Raw genomic sequence first — 16,106 nt, forward strand, 5'->3', positions numbered from 1 at the left:
GGGCGAACATATGCGATGTTCGATCCGGCCCCTATTCGTCATCATTGAGGAAACTTTGACCCTGTATCTCACAGTCTGCAGACACATTTCAGCCAATCAGCAGCAGACACTCCCTCCCAGCTCCTGGGCAGCAGACATTTTAGATTCATTATGATCCTGCATTCTTAGTGAGAGGAGGGATAGTGCTGCTGCTGGTGATTTTATAGGGAAATTGATAGCTAGGCTAGTGTATTCAGTGTCCACTACAGTCCTGAAGGACTCATCTGATCTCTTCTGTAAGGACAGCACCCCAAAAAGCCCTTTTTAGGGCTAGAAATTCAGCCCAAAAAGCCCTTTTTAGGGCTATATCTTCAGTTGTTTTGTTTTTTTTGTAATCTAATTGCATTTGCCTGCCTGTCAGCCTGTGTGTGAGGCTCACAGCATATACTGTGCCTACTTGCTCACTGCCACCACTCATATCTGGTGTAACATTAGTGTAAATTTAAAAAAAAAAAACAATAACTTTTACATCAGTTTGCTAGTGTAATCTAATTTCATTTTCCATAAGGCCTGTGTGTCAGGCCCACAGCATATACTGTGATTAATTGCTCTGTGCCACCACTCATATCTGGTGTAACATTAGTGTAAATTTAAAAAAAAAAACTTTTACATCAGTTTGCTAGTGTAATCTAATTTCATTTTCCATCAGGCCTGTGTGTCAGGCCCACAGCATATACTGTGATTAATTGCTCTGTGCCACCACTCATATCTGGTGTAACATTAGTGTAAATTTAAAAAAAAAAACCTTTTACATCAGTTTGCTAGTGTAATCTAATTTCATTTTCCATCAGGCCTGTGTGTCAGGCCCACAGCATATACTGTGATTAATTGCTCTGTGCCACCACTCATATCTGGTGTAACATTAGTGTAAATTTAAAAAAAACAACTTTTACATCAGTTTGCTAGTGTAATCTAATTTCATTTTCCATCAGGCCTGTGTGTCAGGCCCACAGCATATACTGTGATTAATTGCTCTGTGCCACCACTCATATCTGGTGTAACATTAGTGTAAATTTAAAAAAAAAAAACTTTTACATCAGTTTGCTAGTGTAATCTAATTTCATTTTCCATCAGGCCTGTGTGTCAGGCCCACAGCATATACTGTGATTAATTGCTCTGTGCCACCACTCATATCTGGTGTAACATTAGTGTAAATTTTTTTAAAAAAACTTTTACATCAGTTTGCTAGTGTAATCTAATTTCATTTTCCATCAGGCCTGTGTGTCAGGCCCACAGCATATACTGTGCCTAATTGCTCTGTTTTCCACCACTCATATCTGGTGTAACATTAGTGTAAATTTTTTTTAAAAAAACTTTTACATCAGTCTGCTAGTGTAATCTAATTTCAGTTGCCAGGCCAGCCTGCCACTGCCAGCCTGTGTGTCAGGCTCCCAGCATATACTGTGCCTACTTCCATCCTCAGTGCCACCACTCATATCTGTTGTAACATTAGTGTAATTTTTTTTTAAAAAAGCTTTTACATCAGTCTGCTAGTGTTATTTAATTTTAGTTGCCAGGCCAGCCTGCCACTAGTGCTAGCCTGTGTGTCAGGCTCCCAGCATATACTGTGCCTACTTCCATCCTACTTCCAGCCACTTGTGTTTCGGGCAAATTTGAAGTAGGAGGACAGACCAAGCATCTTCTTCCATCTCCCTGTTCCTAAAATCCAGGCCATATATACCTCCCCCGATAGGGGGAGTAACAGGTATTAAACTGCTAAGAATAGTACTACTTAACACACCACGGGTCCCAGACCGCATGTCTAATTGTAATACTCCGTCAGGGAAATTATATATCTATCAAATCTATCTATTTATCTATCGAATCTATCTATCAATCGTATCTATCAAATATATATTGCATCTTTTGATCTATGTAATTCGTATCTATCAAATGTATATTGGATCTATTGATCTATGTAATTCGTATCTATCAAATGTATATTGCATCTATTGATCTATGTAATTCGTATCTATCAAATGTATATTGCATCTTTTGATCTATGTAAATCGTATCTATCAAATCTATATTGCATATATTGATCTATGTAATTCGTATCTATCAAATGTATATTGCATCTTTTGATCTATGTAATTTGTATCTATCAAATGTATATTGCATCTATTGATCTATGTAATTCGTATCTATCAAATGTATATTGCATCTATTGATCTATGTAATTCGTATCTATCAAATGTATATTGCATCTATTGATCTATGTTATTCGTATCTATCAAATGTATATTGCATCTTTTGATCTATGTAAATCGTATCTATCAAATCTATATTGCATCTATTGATCTATGTTATTCGTATCTATCAAATGTATATTGCATCTTTTGAGCTATGTAATTCATATCTATCAAATGTATATTGCATCTATTGATCTATGTATCTATCTATCAAATCTATCTATCTTGTGGTTGTGCAAATGGACTGTTTGCGGTTGTTTGCGGTGCGTTACACGGGGAGTTTGGTCTGTCACTGTGAAGCGGGCGTAACCCTTACACTACCTGATCGATACAACATCATACCTGATGTTTTAAAGCACGTTATTCCAAACAATTTAGGAATGTTAGGTGATTTAGGCCCTTTATGGGTTAAAACCAGACTCCCCTTGAAACAACTTTTCCATCACTATTGTGGCCAGAAAGAGTCCCTGTGGGTTTTAAAATTCGCCTGCCTATTGAAGTAAATGGCGGTTCGTCCGGTTCGCGAACAGTTACGGAAGTTCGAGTCCGCTGTTCGCGAACCGAAATTTTTAGGTTCTTGACATCACTAATTAGGATCAGACCCGTGTTTAGATCTGGGGCTCCTCCTTGGAACCTAAATCTTGTTCTTCGGGTTTTGCAACAGGTTCCATTTGTGCCTCTGCATTCCGTTGACATTAAATTGTTACCTTGGAAGGAGTTTCTGAGATCTTTGCTTTGCAATGTGAGCCCCTTTATTTGATTTTTCATGCAGATAAGGCAGTTTTACGTACTAAATTAGGTTTTCTTCCTAAGGTTGTGTCAGATCGCAACATCAATCAGGAGATTGTGGTTCCTTCCTTGTTTCCTAATCCTTCTTCATCAAAGGAACGCTTACTTCACAATTTGGATGTGGTTCACGCTTTGAAGTTCTATCTTCAGGCTACTAAGGAGTTTAGACAATCATCCTCTTTGTTTGTTGTCTATTTGGGGAAGCGTAAGGGGCAGAAGGCTACTTCGACTTCCCTATCTTTTTGGTTAATGAGTGTCAGCCGCTTAGCTTATGAGACAGTGGGACATCATCCTCCTGAGAGGATAATGGCTCATTCCACTAGAGCAGTGGCTTCCTCTTGGGCCTTTAAGAACGAGGCCTCTATGGATCAGATTTGTAAGCCGGCTACCTGGTGGTCCTTACATACTTTTTCAAAATTTTACAAGTTTTTTTTTTTTTTTAAATATATTTTTTATTGAGGTATCAAGGCATGCAGAGAAAACCCCCAGAAAACATCAAACAGTGCGAGACATATTTAGGTGTGTCCATTTCATTTTACATAGTATGTCAGAAACCAGTGTGAAAAGCATGTCTCACAAGATTCTCTCCCCTCACGCAATTTTGCGGAGGGAGAAAGATGATACCCATTTTCTTCTTTTTTTCTTTTTTTTTTTTTTATAACAGTTCCAAGAATAAGGAATCATTTCAAAATTTTACAAGTTTGATGTTGTTGCTTCGGCTGAAGCAGCTTTCGGGAGAAAAGTTTTGCAGGCTGTGGTGCCCTCAGAATAGGGAACACCTCTTCCTTTTTGTTCCCTTCCGTTATTCATTCAGTGTCCTCTGGAGTTTGGGTATAGTTTTCCCAACAGTAAGGAATGAAACTGTGGACTCTCCCTATCTTAGGAAGGAAAACATGTCTTCTTACCAGATAAATTCCTTTCCTTCTGGATAACGAGAGTCCACGGCCCCCGCACCTTTTTTCTTGTCTATGGGCAGTCCCCTATTATTTATTTTACCTCTGGCACCATTTATACCCTAATGTTTCTTCTACTTTTCCTTGTTCCCTCGGCAGAATGACTGAGGTAGTGAGGAAGTGGGAGGGATATTTAAGCCTTTGGCTGGGGTGTCTTTGCCAGGTGGCCAGGTGTTGTTGTATTTAACAGTAACAGTAAGGAATGAAGCCATGGACTCTCTCTATCCAGAAGGAAGGAATTTATCTGGTAAGCATAAATTGTTTTCTTTCGTAGTGGTGAGAGTCCATGAAAACCTCAACCTTATGTTATTTTGTGGTTAGTTTTTTCTTCAGCACATTTTTTCCCCCTGCTCCTTTTTTGGCTCTTATTCCTTTTTCTTCTCTCACCTGCTTGGCTATACGTTAGACTAATGTGTGTGTGAGGTGGGGGAAGGGTTTTATAGAGCTCTTGGGATTTGGGAATTTTTGCCTCCTCCTAGTGGTAGAGTAATTCCCAGGAATAATGGATTATGGACTCTTACCACCATGAAAGAAATTAATTTATCAGGTAAGCATAAATTATGTTATGTTAAGGCAGGCAGAGGAATTCCATGAAGATGTATTAGTGTCCCACATTATATGCTTACTATCGTAGTACGTTACCCTATACCAGCTTTCTCCATGAAACAAGGGAATAGGCAATGCTCATGCTGTAGAGCTAAACCCTGCAGCTCCGCTCTCTCACTAGACAGCTGTAAATCTGAGCTTGTGATATCAGCTCTGACAGTCCACCTCATAGAAAAATAATGTGCGTTAGCTGTAAGGGGAATCTCCAATGTCAAAACTCCTTCACAATACTGAGAGAGCCTGTCTGTCTAGCCCCCTATAGTGAACAGAATAGCTACTGTATATCATCTGACAACTTCAATCTTGAACTGGAGGTTATAGAATGTGAAGCTTGCGATATGGCTCTCTCGGCTCCATGCAGTCTTGCCTATCGCATTTGGAGAGTCCTTACCAGTAGAGGTCTTCTCTTGGGCAAACATTAACTTTACTTCCCACTAGGAAGGGCCAGTGTTCTATAATTTTTCTTGACTCCATAAGAATGCTGGACTGCGTTAATTCCGGTGACGTGGAATTAGCTGTTTGACCCCAAATTCCTTCACTACACATGTGCTCCACCATGTCACCACATTCTAATCACCACAAGTCTGTCAGATCATCCAAGACTGACCAAAAATTGAATCACTGCGCATGCGTTCTACCACATAAGCTAGTCTCTACAATGGAACTGCTTGCTAGCCAGACATATATATCAATGCACTGTAATTCTCCCATCTATACTATTTTATTTTTTTGCCTCTGCCTGTGGGGTTCAAGGGGGGTGCCCTGCGGATACTCTGGCATCTACCCCAAGTGAACATTGGGGAATGGACCCGCCCAGGCAGAGGCAAAAAAGATAATGAAGATGAGGGAATTACAGTGCATCGTACATATGTTTAATGCAGTGATTCGATGAAGCACATGTGCACTGAGGGGATTTGCAGTCAGACACACCTCCAACACCGGAAGTGACGCAGTCCAACATTCTTATGGGTTGAAAAATATTATAGAACACTGGTCGCAATCCCCCCAGCTGGGATGAATATCTAAATGCCACACTAATACCTTATTGTTCAATCATGGGGATCATCCCGTGATAATCATTCCTCTGTCTTCATCACGCAGTTGTCATTGAGGTTAGTATAGCAGCACAGGGGCACTGCACACTATAATAGTGAGGACCATTCTTCTCATCAGGAGCAGGTGACACCATGCTTTAATGATGTGTTTTGCCCCACACACTTTGGGTTTCATTGAGCTTCATCCAAATTATTTTATTCTTCTGTTTTTTTTGTTTTTTTTTTACAGAAATAAAGGTTGTGGGAGTTGGAGAATCGGACAAGTTGACCATTCTCAGAGGTTGTCCTGGGATTCCGGGACTTCCTGGCCAAAAAGGAGAAGCTGGATCAACTGGACAGGCAGGTGAGTTTGGCACATACACCAAACATGTAGAATTACACAAGGTATTATTCTCACATTATAAACTACTAAATAAATTGTCTATTGTAAAGTTCTAAGCAAATGGTAACGTGTATCATTGTAAATTAAAGGGCTATTAAATACAATAGAATTGCATAATAAATAAATGCATAATAAAAAGACAATGTAATAGCATTTAACCTGCATTTTAAATGAGCAGTAGTTTCTTTTCAAAATTGAATTCAATTTGCTGCCCCGTATCTTGTGACAGCCATCAGCCAATTACAAACTCATATACACTGTGAACTTTTGCACATGCTCAGTAGCTGGTGCCTAAGGAAGTGGGCATATTAAACAACTGTGCACAATTTGATAGTAATTTGGATGTAAATTGGATTTTTTTTACAACTATCTGAATCATGAAAGTTTAATTTTTCACTAGTGTCCTTTAATATGAAAAATATCATAAGTGCTTATAAATACAGTAGTCACAAAATGTCAGAATAAATGTAGCAACATCATAGATAGGGAGAGAGAGAATATATATATATATATTAATTTATTTATTTTTATTTTGTAGGTTTGAAAGGTCTTTCAGGAAGTCCAGGAAAGGCTGGACCACCAGGACAAAAAGGTTTGTTTTATTACGTCACCACAGTACCTCTATCCAGTTCTCGATTGCACCAAGGATCATTTCGTGTATTTTATATAATTTGCAAAGAGATTGATGGGAAACACATTTTTTGGTTTGCATATTGAATTTTAAGTATTAACCGCTGATAAATGGTAAATTGAAACATACTCAACCACAGACCAAGCATAAAAAAAACATAATGTATCAATTAATTTCTTTCATGAGTCCCAGAGACATTGCTCCTGGGAATTACTCCTCCCTACCACTAGGGGAGGCAAAGATTTGCAAACCCCAAGAGCTCTATTAAACCCCTCCCATCTCACCAGTACCTCATTGTCACATATACAGGCGCACAAAGAGGTAGGAAAAGAAATAAGAACAAACAAAATAGGGGCAGGGAAAAGATGCATGCAAAAGAATATACCAACCCAGATAAAATAGTGTGGGGTCTTGTGGATTCTCACCACCATGAAATAAATTAATTTATCAGGTTCACTTATGTTTTCTTTCATACAGTTGAGAGTAGACATGTGCAACGCGAAAAAATTAGTTTCGTTTTCATTAGTTAAATAAATCATTTCGTTTTGGCAAATTAGTTATGTTAAGTTAAATCGTTATTTCGGATCCATTATTTATTCATATTAATTATTCTATTCTGAAGTTTACAATAGAATAATGAATATGAATAAAGAATGGATCCGAAATAAAGAATGGATTAAAAAAATGATTTTACTTAACATAAGGAATATGCCGATTCCCGAAACAAAATTATCTAAAAAAACTACGTTTCCCCACATCGCCGACACTAAATAAAGCTATCAACCCCTAAACTGCCATCCCCCCACATCGCCACCAATAACTAAACCTTTTAACCCCTAAACTGCTGCCCCCACACATCGCCAACACTAACTAAACCTATTAACCTCTAAACCGCCATTCCCTGAGATCGCCGACACAAAATAAAGATATTAACCCCTAAACCGCTGCCCCCTCACATCGCCAACACTAACTAAATGTAAGATTCTCTTATGTTTTTCTTAAGCAGGATCGCAACTGCCGAATCTGTTACTTTTATATGTATCACTCTAATCAACAGACTATTGTATTAGCATAGGCTGTGGTTTTTCAGAGTGAAGTTTTATCAAAAATGACTCGTTGGTCAAAAGCAGGAATAAAGTACTATTCACTAGAAGATATTATTCCTTTAAGTCCCACTGTAAAAGGCAAACAAATGATATCAACTCTCACTGAATAATCCTGTGTTTGTCTGTAACGTCTTGTGAGAAGCAGCTGCTGACAGGCTACAGTGTAACTTGAAAGCGGAGCAGTGTAACTTGAGACCGCAGGTAGAGGCGTGACTGGTAGCAGGGGGATTCCCTTTCGGTGACGTCACACTAACAGCGTAGAGTTGTAACGGAGCTGGTATTTCAAGTAATTATCTCCGGATCTAAAATTAGTTGAAGGTATGCAGCTAAATAAGCAAAACTGTATAGCATGAGAGTAAAATGGAAATTAACTCACTTAGTAGTTGCGGTGGAAGTTCCGGTAGTTTCCAGGTTGAAAGTAACTTGCAGAGTCGATATCCTCAGATTAAATGGCAGAAGTACTGCAGTTAGCAAGCAGTGAAAGTGAATGGATATCAAGCGAACAAATAGGCAAGTTTGTAGAAATATAGCAACCCAGGCTGTATACGAAGGAGCAGACCCGTAATAACCCAGATAGAAGTTATATTTGTAATCCAAATGTTTGGTTATAATCTGTTAGTATATTATATATGCAAAAGGTACTCTTTTAAGAATAGAGCAAACAGCTTAGCTGTACTGAACACAATAACTAAGCACTTGTTTAGGGCGGAGACATGACTTAAATACAGGTGTGTGTAGGTGAGCTGCTGTAGCAAGGAAAACCAGGAATGGAATCCTTACAGTACCCCCCCTTCAAGGAAGCCGACCACGGCTGCATGTTTAGGTCTCTGTGGGAAACGTCTATGGAAACGTGCAACCAACCTTGCAGCATTTATGTGATTATGAGGTTCCCAGGAGTCCTCATCTGCAGAAAAACCCTTCCATCTGACAAGATACTGAAGTACTCCATTAGAATATCTTGAATCCAGAAGATCTTGCACTTCATAGACATTACTGTCCAGGCTTACAGGATCAGGAGGAAGAAGGGGTTTAAAAGGGACCTGGCCAACATAAGGTTTGAGTAATGAGACGTGGAATGTGGGGTGAATTCCTAATGAATCAGGCAGGTCCAAAGTAACAGCATTCTTATTTATGATACATGTAATTTTGAACGGTCCGATGAATAAACTGGCCAATTTTTTCTTTGGAAGGTGTAATTTGATGTTCTTTGTAGATAACCATACGAAATCTCCTATAACATACTTTGGAGCGGGTCTTCGTCTTAGATCATAGTATTTTTTCTGGGAAGCTTGTGCTAGCTGTATATTGGTGCGTATATGTTGGAAGTTTTCGGCTAACCGTTGTATTAATTCATCAACAGAAGGTGTATCCTCTGAGGAGGAATGTTGAATACTAAATCTAGGGTTAAATCCGAAAGATGCAAAAAAAGGAGAGTATTTGGTGGTACTATTGATAGTGTTATTGTATGAAAACTCAGCCATAGCAAGAAAGAATGTCCATTTATTTTGATGGTAAGAACAGTAACAACGTAGATATTGTTCGAGCCATTGATTTAGCCTTTCAGTTTGTCCGTTCGTCTGAGGGTGAAAGGCTGAACTCAAACGTTGTTCTATTTGGAGAGACTTAGTGAGTGCTTTCCAGAACTTTGAAGTGAACTGAGTACCTCTGTCAGTAGTTATAACAGTTGGTAAGCCATGATATCGTACTACGTGGTTTAAGAACAAATGGGCAGTTTCTGCAGAAGTAGGCAACTTGTGGTAAGGAATAAAATGAGCCATTTTAGTGAAGTGATCTGTTACTACAAGAATGGTTGTGAGTCCAGAACTTGGTGGTAAGTCTACTATGAAATCCATACCTAAATGAGCCCAAGGTGAAGAGGGGATTTCCAAAGGCAAAAGATGACCGTATGGAGGTTGTCTCTCAGGTTTGGATACTATACAACTGTTACATTGTTGAAGGTATTCTTTGATAGTTCTTTCCATAGATGGCCACCAATACGTTCTGTTTATGAGCTCTTTGGTGCGTCTGATTCCTGCATGACCTAATAATGGAGGGTCATGGTGTTCCTTAATGATCTGTACTCTAAGTTTTTCTGGAATATATAAATTAGAGCCATGGTAATAAAATCCATCTTTCTTAACCAAAGAGTTCAATGGTGTATGTTTGTCAGAAGAGAAGGCAGCTTCATAGTCTTGAACTGGGATTGGAAGTAAAGCGAGGAATCTTGACGGTGGCAAAATACAGCTAGGTGCCACTTGTTGAATGGGTCTTTGGTCTCTACGAGACAGGGCATCAGCTTTTCCGTTTTTTGATCCTGGTCTGTACATGATTTGAAAATCAAAACGACTAAAAAAAAGACTCCATCTCACCTGTCTGGCAGATAACGTTTTGTTGTTTTGTAGGAATTCAAGATTTCTGTGGTCAGTATAAATAATAATAGGACTGGAGGTACTTTCCAAAAGGTGTCTCCAAAATTCCAGTGCTCTTTTTATAGCCAATAATTCTTTATCTCCTATGGAGTAATTCATCTCTGCTGTAGACATAATCTTGGAATAAAACCCAATAGGGAATAGAGGGTCCTTAATCGTTTTGCGTTGTGAGAGGACTGCACCAAGTGCATAGTCAGAAGAATCAACTTCTAAAACGTACTGAAGGTCTGGATCAGGGTACTTTAGAATAGGAGCGGATGAAAAAGCTTGTTTTAGAAAACTGAAAGCAACATCAGCTTCTTTTGTCCAACAGAAGGTAGAATTAGGACTGGTAAGGGTAGTAAGTGGCTTGGAAATTCTAGAAAAGTTGCAAATGAATTTCCTATAATAATTACTGAATCCTAGGAATTTTTGAAGGTCCTTTCTAGTGAGAGGAGTAGGCCAATTTTTCACTGCATCAACTTTGCCCTCTTGCATCTGAATACCCTCGGGGCTGATGGAATAACCTAGGAAATCTATAGTTCTAGTGTGAAAAATACATTTTTCCAATTTGGCGTAAAGACGGTGGACCTGAAGTCGTGACAGAACCCAACTAACATGTTTTATATGGTCAGTTGTATTAGAGGAATAAATTAAAATGTCATCTAGATAAACTATGACACAGATATCGAGTAGATCATGGAAGATATCATTTACAAAAAACTGGAAAGTAGCAGGTGCATTAGTGAGGCCGAAAGGCATAACCAAGTATTCGTACAACCCATATCTGGTTCTGAAGGCAGTGAGCCATTCATCACCCTCTCTGATGCGTACTAAATTATAAGCTCCCCTTAGATCCAGTTTAGTGTATATAGTAGCATGACGTAATCTCTCAATGAGCTCTAGAATGAGTGGGAGTGGATATCGGTTTTTAATGGTGATCTTGTTTAGTTGTCTGAAATCGATGATAGGACGTAAGGACTGATCCTTGTTACGGACAAAAAACATCCCAGCACCTGCAGGAGAGACAGATGGTCGAATAAAACCTTTCTTCAAGTTCTCATCCAAGTAAGTTTTAAGGTAGTCTAACTCAGATTGACATAGTGGATATAAATGGCCAATAGGTGGGGATGTTCCAGGTTTTAATTCTATAGGACAGTCATAAGGTCGGTGAGGGGGAAGTGTTTCAGCCTCTTTTTTACTAAAGACCTCCGAGAAGTGAGTATATTCACTGGGAATAACAGACTCAGTAGTAGGGTTTATAGAAAGTAAAGACTGTCTAACACATGTTTGTTGGCAATACTTTGAATTCAACTGTATTTGGAGAGATTTCCAAGAGATCTGGGGTTCATGTAGTTGCAGCCAAGATAAACCCAGAACTATTGGAAATAGAGGGGAACTAATCACATCAAAAGAGAGATGTTCATGATGATTTATCAGGGTAGTTACTGAGAGTGGGATAGTGTGGTGTGTAATAGGTCCAGAGGCAATCTCAGAGCCATCAACAACTCGAAGTGAAATTGGAGACAATTTTTTTATCAGAGGTATTTTATTTTCAGATACTATAGAGCTGTCGATGTAGTTCCCCTGAGCTCCAGTGTCCACGATAGCTGGGATGTTCATCTGCTTACTTGCCCACTGTAATGACAAAAGTAGAGAACAGTGAAGTGGTTTGTTACGTATTATCTGAGAGATAAAGTCAGTGTGGCACTTACTGTTCTTTTTCTGAGGTATAACAGGGCAATCCTTGAGAGTATGGGAAGCAGCACCACAGTACATGCACAGGCCCCTGGTCTTCCTTCTTATCCGTTCCTCTGGAGAAATGGGACCCCTGAAGATGTTAATGTCCATGGCTTCAGCTCCGCCAGAACTAGGACTGTTAGGTCTGCGAATAGGTGTACTAGGAGTGGAGACTTTTTTGTACCCCTGATCACAGTATGGCCTTTCTGATCTTCTCTCTCTCAATCTTCTGTCGATTTGGCTACTTAGTCTCATAAGAGCTTCAAGGGAGTCTGGTAACTCGGTTCTTGCTAATTCGTCCTTGACAGTGTCAGAGAGACCAAGCCGGTATTGATTTCTGAGGGCTATGGCATTCCATTGAGAGTCGATTGCATATTGTTTGAACTCTGTTATGTATTGTTCCACGGGTCTAGATCCTTGTTTTAATTTCCTCATTTTACTCTCAGCAGTCAACTGCAGGTTGGTATCGTTATAAAGTTCATCCATAACGTCAAGAAAAGATGAGAAAGATGACAGAACCGGATTGTTACTCTCAAAAAGAGTGTCAGCCCATATTCGTGGTTCTCCCCTTAGGTAACTAATCATAGTAAGAACTTTTACCCTATCATTAGGATAGGTTTTAGGTTTAAGACTGAAGTTAAGGAGGCAGGCATTCTTAAAATGACGATATTGGTTTCTGTCTCCATGGAAGAAATCAGGTGGAGCCACGAAAGGCTCAGGAGATGACTCTAAAGATGTTTGTTTTGAAGTGATACTGTCTTTTATAACTTTTCTAAGTGTCTCATTCTCCAGTTGTAAGTCTCTTAGTCCCTGACTGAGTTGGTCTACTCTTTGGGACAAGTTGTACACAATTTGAGGGAGTTCGGCTGGATCCATAATTTGGCTTAGTTATTCTGTAAGATTCTCTTATGTTTTTCTTAAGCAGGATCGCAACTGCCGAATCTGTTACTTTTATATGTATCACTCTAATCAACAGACTATTGTATTAGCATAGGCTGTGGTTTTTCAGAGTGAAGTTTTATCAAAAATGACTCGTTGGTCAAAAGCAGGAATAAAGTACTATTCACTAGAAGATATTATTCCTTTAAGTCCCACTGTAAAAGGCAAACAAATGATATCAACTCTCACTGAATAATCCTGTGTTTGTCTGTAACGTCTTGTGAGAAGCAGCTGCTGACAGGCTACAGTGTAACTTGAAAGTGGAGCAGTGTAACTTGAGACCGCAGGTAGAGGCGTGACTGGTAGCAGGGGGATTCCCTTTCGGTGACGTCACACTAACAGCGTAGAGTTGTAACGGAGCTGGTATTTCAAGTAATTATCTCCGGATTTAAAATTAGTTGAAGGTATGCAGCTAAATAAGCAAAACTGTATAGCATGAGAGTAAAATGGAAATTAACTCACTTAGTAGTTGCGGTGGAAGTTCCGGTAGTTTCCAGGTTGAAAGTAACTTGCAGAGTCGATATCCTCAGATTAAATGGCAGAAGTACTGCAGTTAGCAAGCAGTGAAAGTGAATGGATATCAAGCGAACAAATAGGCAAGTTTGTAGAAATATAGCAACCCAGGCTGTATACGAAGGAGCAGACCCGTAATAACCCAGATAGAAGTTATATTTGTAATCCAAATGTTTGGTTATAATCTGTTAGTATATTATATATGCAAAAGGTACTCTTTTAAGAATAGAGCAAACAGCTTAGCTGTACTGAACACAATAACTAAGCACTTGTTTAGGGCGGAGACATGACTTAAATACAGGTGTGTGTAGGTGAGCTGCTGTAGCAAGGAAAACCAGGAATGGAATCCTTACACTAAACCTATTAACACCTAAACTGCCATCCCCACATCGCCGACACTAACTAAACCTATTAACCTCTAAACCACTGCACCCCCACATCTCAACTACCTAAATTAAACAATATTAATCCCTAAACCTAATATTAACCCCTAAACCTAACACCCCCTAACTTTAACATAATTAAAAAAAAAAAACTAAAGTAAAGTTACAATTATTAACTACCTATTTAAAAATAAATACAAACTTGCCTGTGAAATAAAAATAAAATAAAAATAAAACCTAAGCTTAACCCTTTTTTGCAGATCACCAAGACTTACACTGTTGGAAAGGTTATGCAATTACCTTTCCAACGGTGGGTCTTGGGGGTCTGTAGCTGCTTAGATGCCTGAGATACAGGCTTCTAAGCAGCATGCCCCCTGCTCCTATACTTAACATTGGTAATTTTAAATAAAGTTGCGCGGTGACGTCATCACGTCATTGCGCGTGACGTTACTGCGCATAACGTGAAGCCCCGGCGATGCCTGTCACTATGCAGGCCCGATCGCCGGGGTAGGAGCGGGTGGGAGCCCCCATATCTCCCTCAAGCCGTCGTTAGCACCAGAGGGGGAAACTCTACTACGGCTCAGAGCCGTCGTTAGCACTCAAGGGGTTAAAATAAAAAACACATTACTAAAAACTAAAAATAACAAAACCTTACAAAAAAAATTAAACTACAATTAAAAAAAATAATAAACACTAAAATTACAAAACATAAAAAAACTACCATTACAAAAAATAACAAACGAAATTATCCAAAATAATAAAAATTATTCCTATTCTAATACCCCATTCAAAATAAAAAATAAACTAATCTATAATAAGCTACCAATGGTCCTTAAAAGAGCCTTTTGTAGGGCATTGCCCTAAAGTTAACAGCTCTTTTGCCAAAAAAAATAAAACAAACACCCTCTAACATTACAAACCCCCACCCCCCAAACCCACAAAATAAAAACAGCCTAATCTACCCATTGCCCCGAAAAGGGCATTTGTATGGGCATTGCCCTTAAAAGGGCATTCAGCTCTTTTTCAGCCCATTAAAAATAAAAAAGCTCTAATCTAAAAAAAACAAACACATCCCAAAAATAAAAAACATCCCATTTAAAAAATAGCAAACGAAATTATCTAAAATAATAAAAATGATTCCTATTCTAATACCCAGTTTTAAAATAAAAACCCACCCCAAAATATAAAAATCCTAATCTATTATAAATTACTAATGGCCCTTAAAAGGGCCTTTGGTAGGGCATTGCCCTAAAGTTAACAGCTCTTTTGCAAAAAAATAAAACAAACACCCCTTAACACTACAAACCCCCACCCCCCAAACCCACAAAATAAAAAAAAAAACTAATCTAACCATTGCCCCAAAAAGGGCATTTGTATGGGGCATTGCCCTTAAAAGGGCATTCAACACTAACCCCAAAATCAGTACTCAAATTTGCTGAAGTCCAGCGAAAGATCTTCATGCCAGCAGAGAAGCATCTTCATCCATCACTGGACGGGCATCTTCCATCTTCTTTATCCCTGCGGAGGCGGGGCGGTCGGTGGATGCGCAGAGGTACAGGCGGAGGTCCATCGGTCCGACGTGGAGATCCTCTTCATGCAATCGTCTGCCGCACACTGAGGATTCAATGCAAGGTACCCCTTTTATATTTGGGTACCGTTGCATTCCTATTGGCTGAAAAATTCTAATCAACCATTAGGAATGAGAGCTGCTTAAATCCTATTGGCTGATTTGAACAGTAGGTATGGGTAGATTAGGTTTTTTTTATTTTGGGGATGTGGGGGTTTGTAATGTTAGGGGGTGTTTGTTTATTTTTGCAAAAGAGCTGATATCTTTAGGGCAATGTCCTACAAAAGGCCCTTTTAAGGGCCATTGGTAGTTTATTATAGATTAGATTTTGGGGTGGGGTTTTTTTTTTGTTTTTTTTTTTAAACGGGGTATTAGAATAGGAATAATTTTTATTATTTTGGATAATTTTGTTTGTTATTTTTTGTAATGGTAGTTTTTTATTTTTTGTAATTTTAGTGTTTATTATTTTTTGGAATTGTAGTTTTATTTTTTTGCAATGTTAGGTTTTTTTTTTTTTTAGTTTAAGCTTAGGTTTTATTTTTATTTCATAGGTAAGTTTGTATTTATTTTAACTAGGTAGTTAGTAAATAGTAATATTGTGACTAGTATAGGTTTTATTTTATTTCACAGGTAAGTTTGTATTTATTTTTAAATAGGTATTTAATTATTGTAACTTTAATTTCGGTGTATTTTAATTATGTTAAAGTTAGGGGATGTTAGTTTTAGGGTTTAATATAGTTTAATTTAGGTAGTTTTTGTGTAGGGGCGGCGGTTTAGAGGTTAATAACTTTAATTAGTGTTGG

The 16,106-nt window shown here is 38.6% G+C and overlaps 1 protein-coding gene across 1 annotated transcript in view; it reads left to right on the top strand.

The window, feature by feature from the left end:
- LOC128642575 (ficolin-1) overlaps positions 1 to 16,106 on the top strand; it is a 116,418-nt gene that overhangs the window by 34,309 nt on the left and 66,003 nt on the right. The window contains exons 2-3 of the mRNA XM_053695340.1: positions 5,864 to 5,977; positions 6,555 to 6,608. Of these exons, the coding sequence (XP_053551315.1) occupies positions 5,864 to 5,977; positions 6,555 to 6,608 (168 nt within the window). The remainder of the gene's footprint in view (positions 1 to 5,863; positions 5,978 to 6,554; positions 6,609 to 16,106) is intronic.

Source organism: Bombina bombina, chromosome 12, assembly GCF_027579735.1.
Source record: "Bombina bombina isolate aBomBom1 chromosome 12, aBomBom1.pri, whole genome shotgun sequence".
Classification (NCBI taxonomy): Eukaryota; Metazoa; Chordata; class Amphibia; order Anura; family Bombinatoridae; genus Bombina; species Bombina bombina.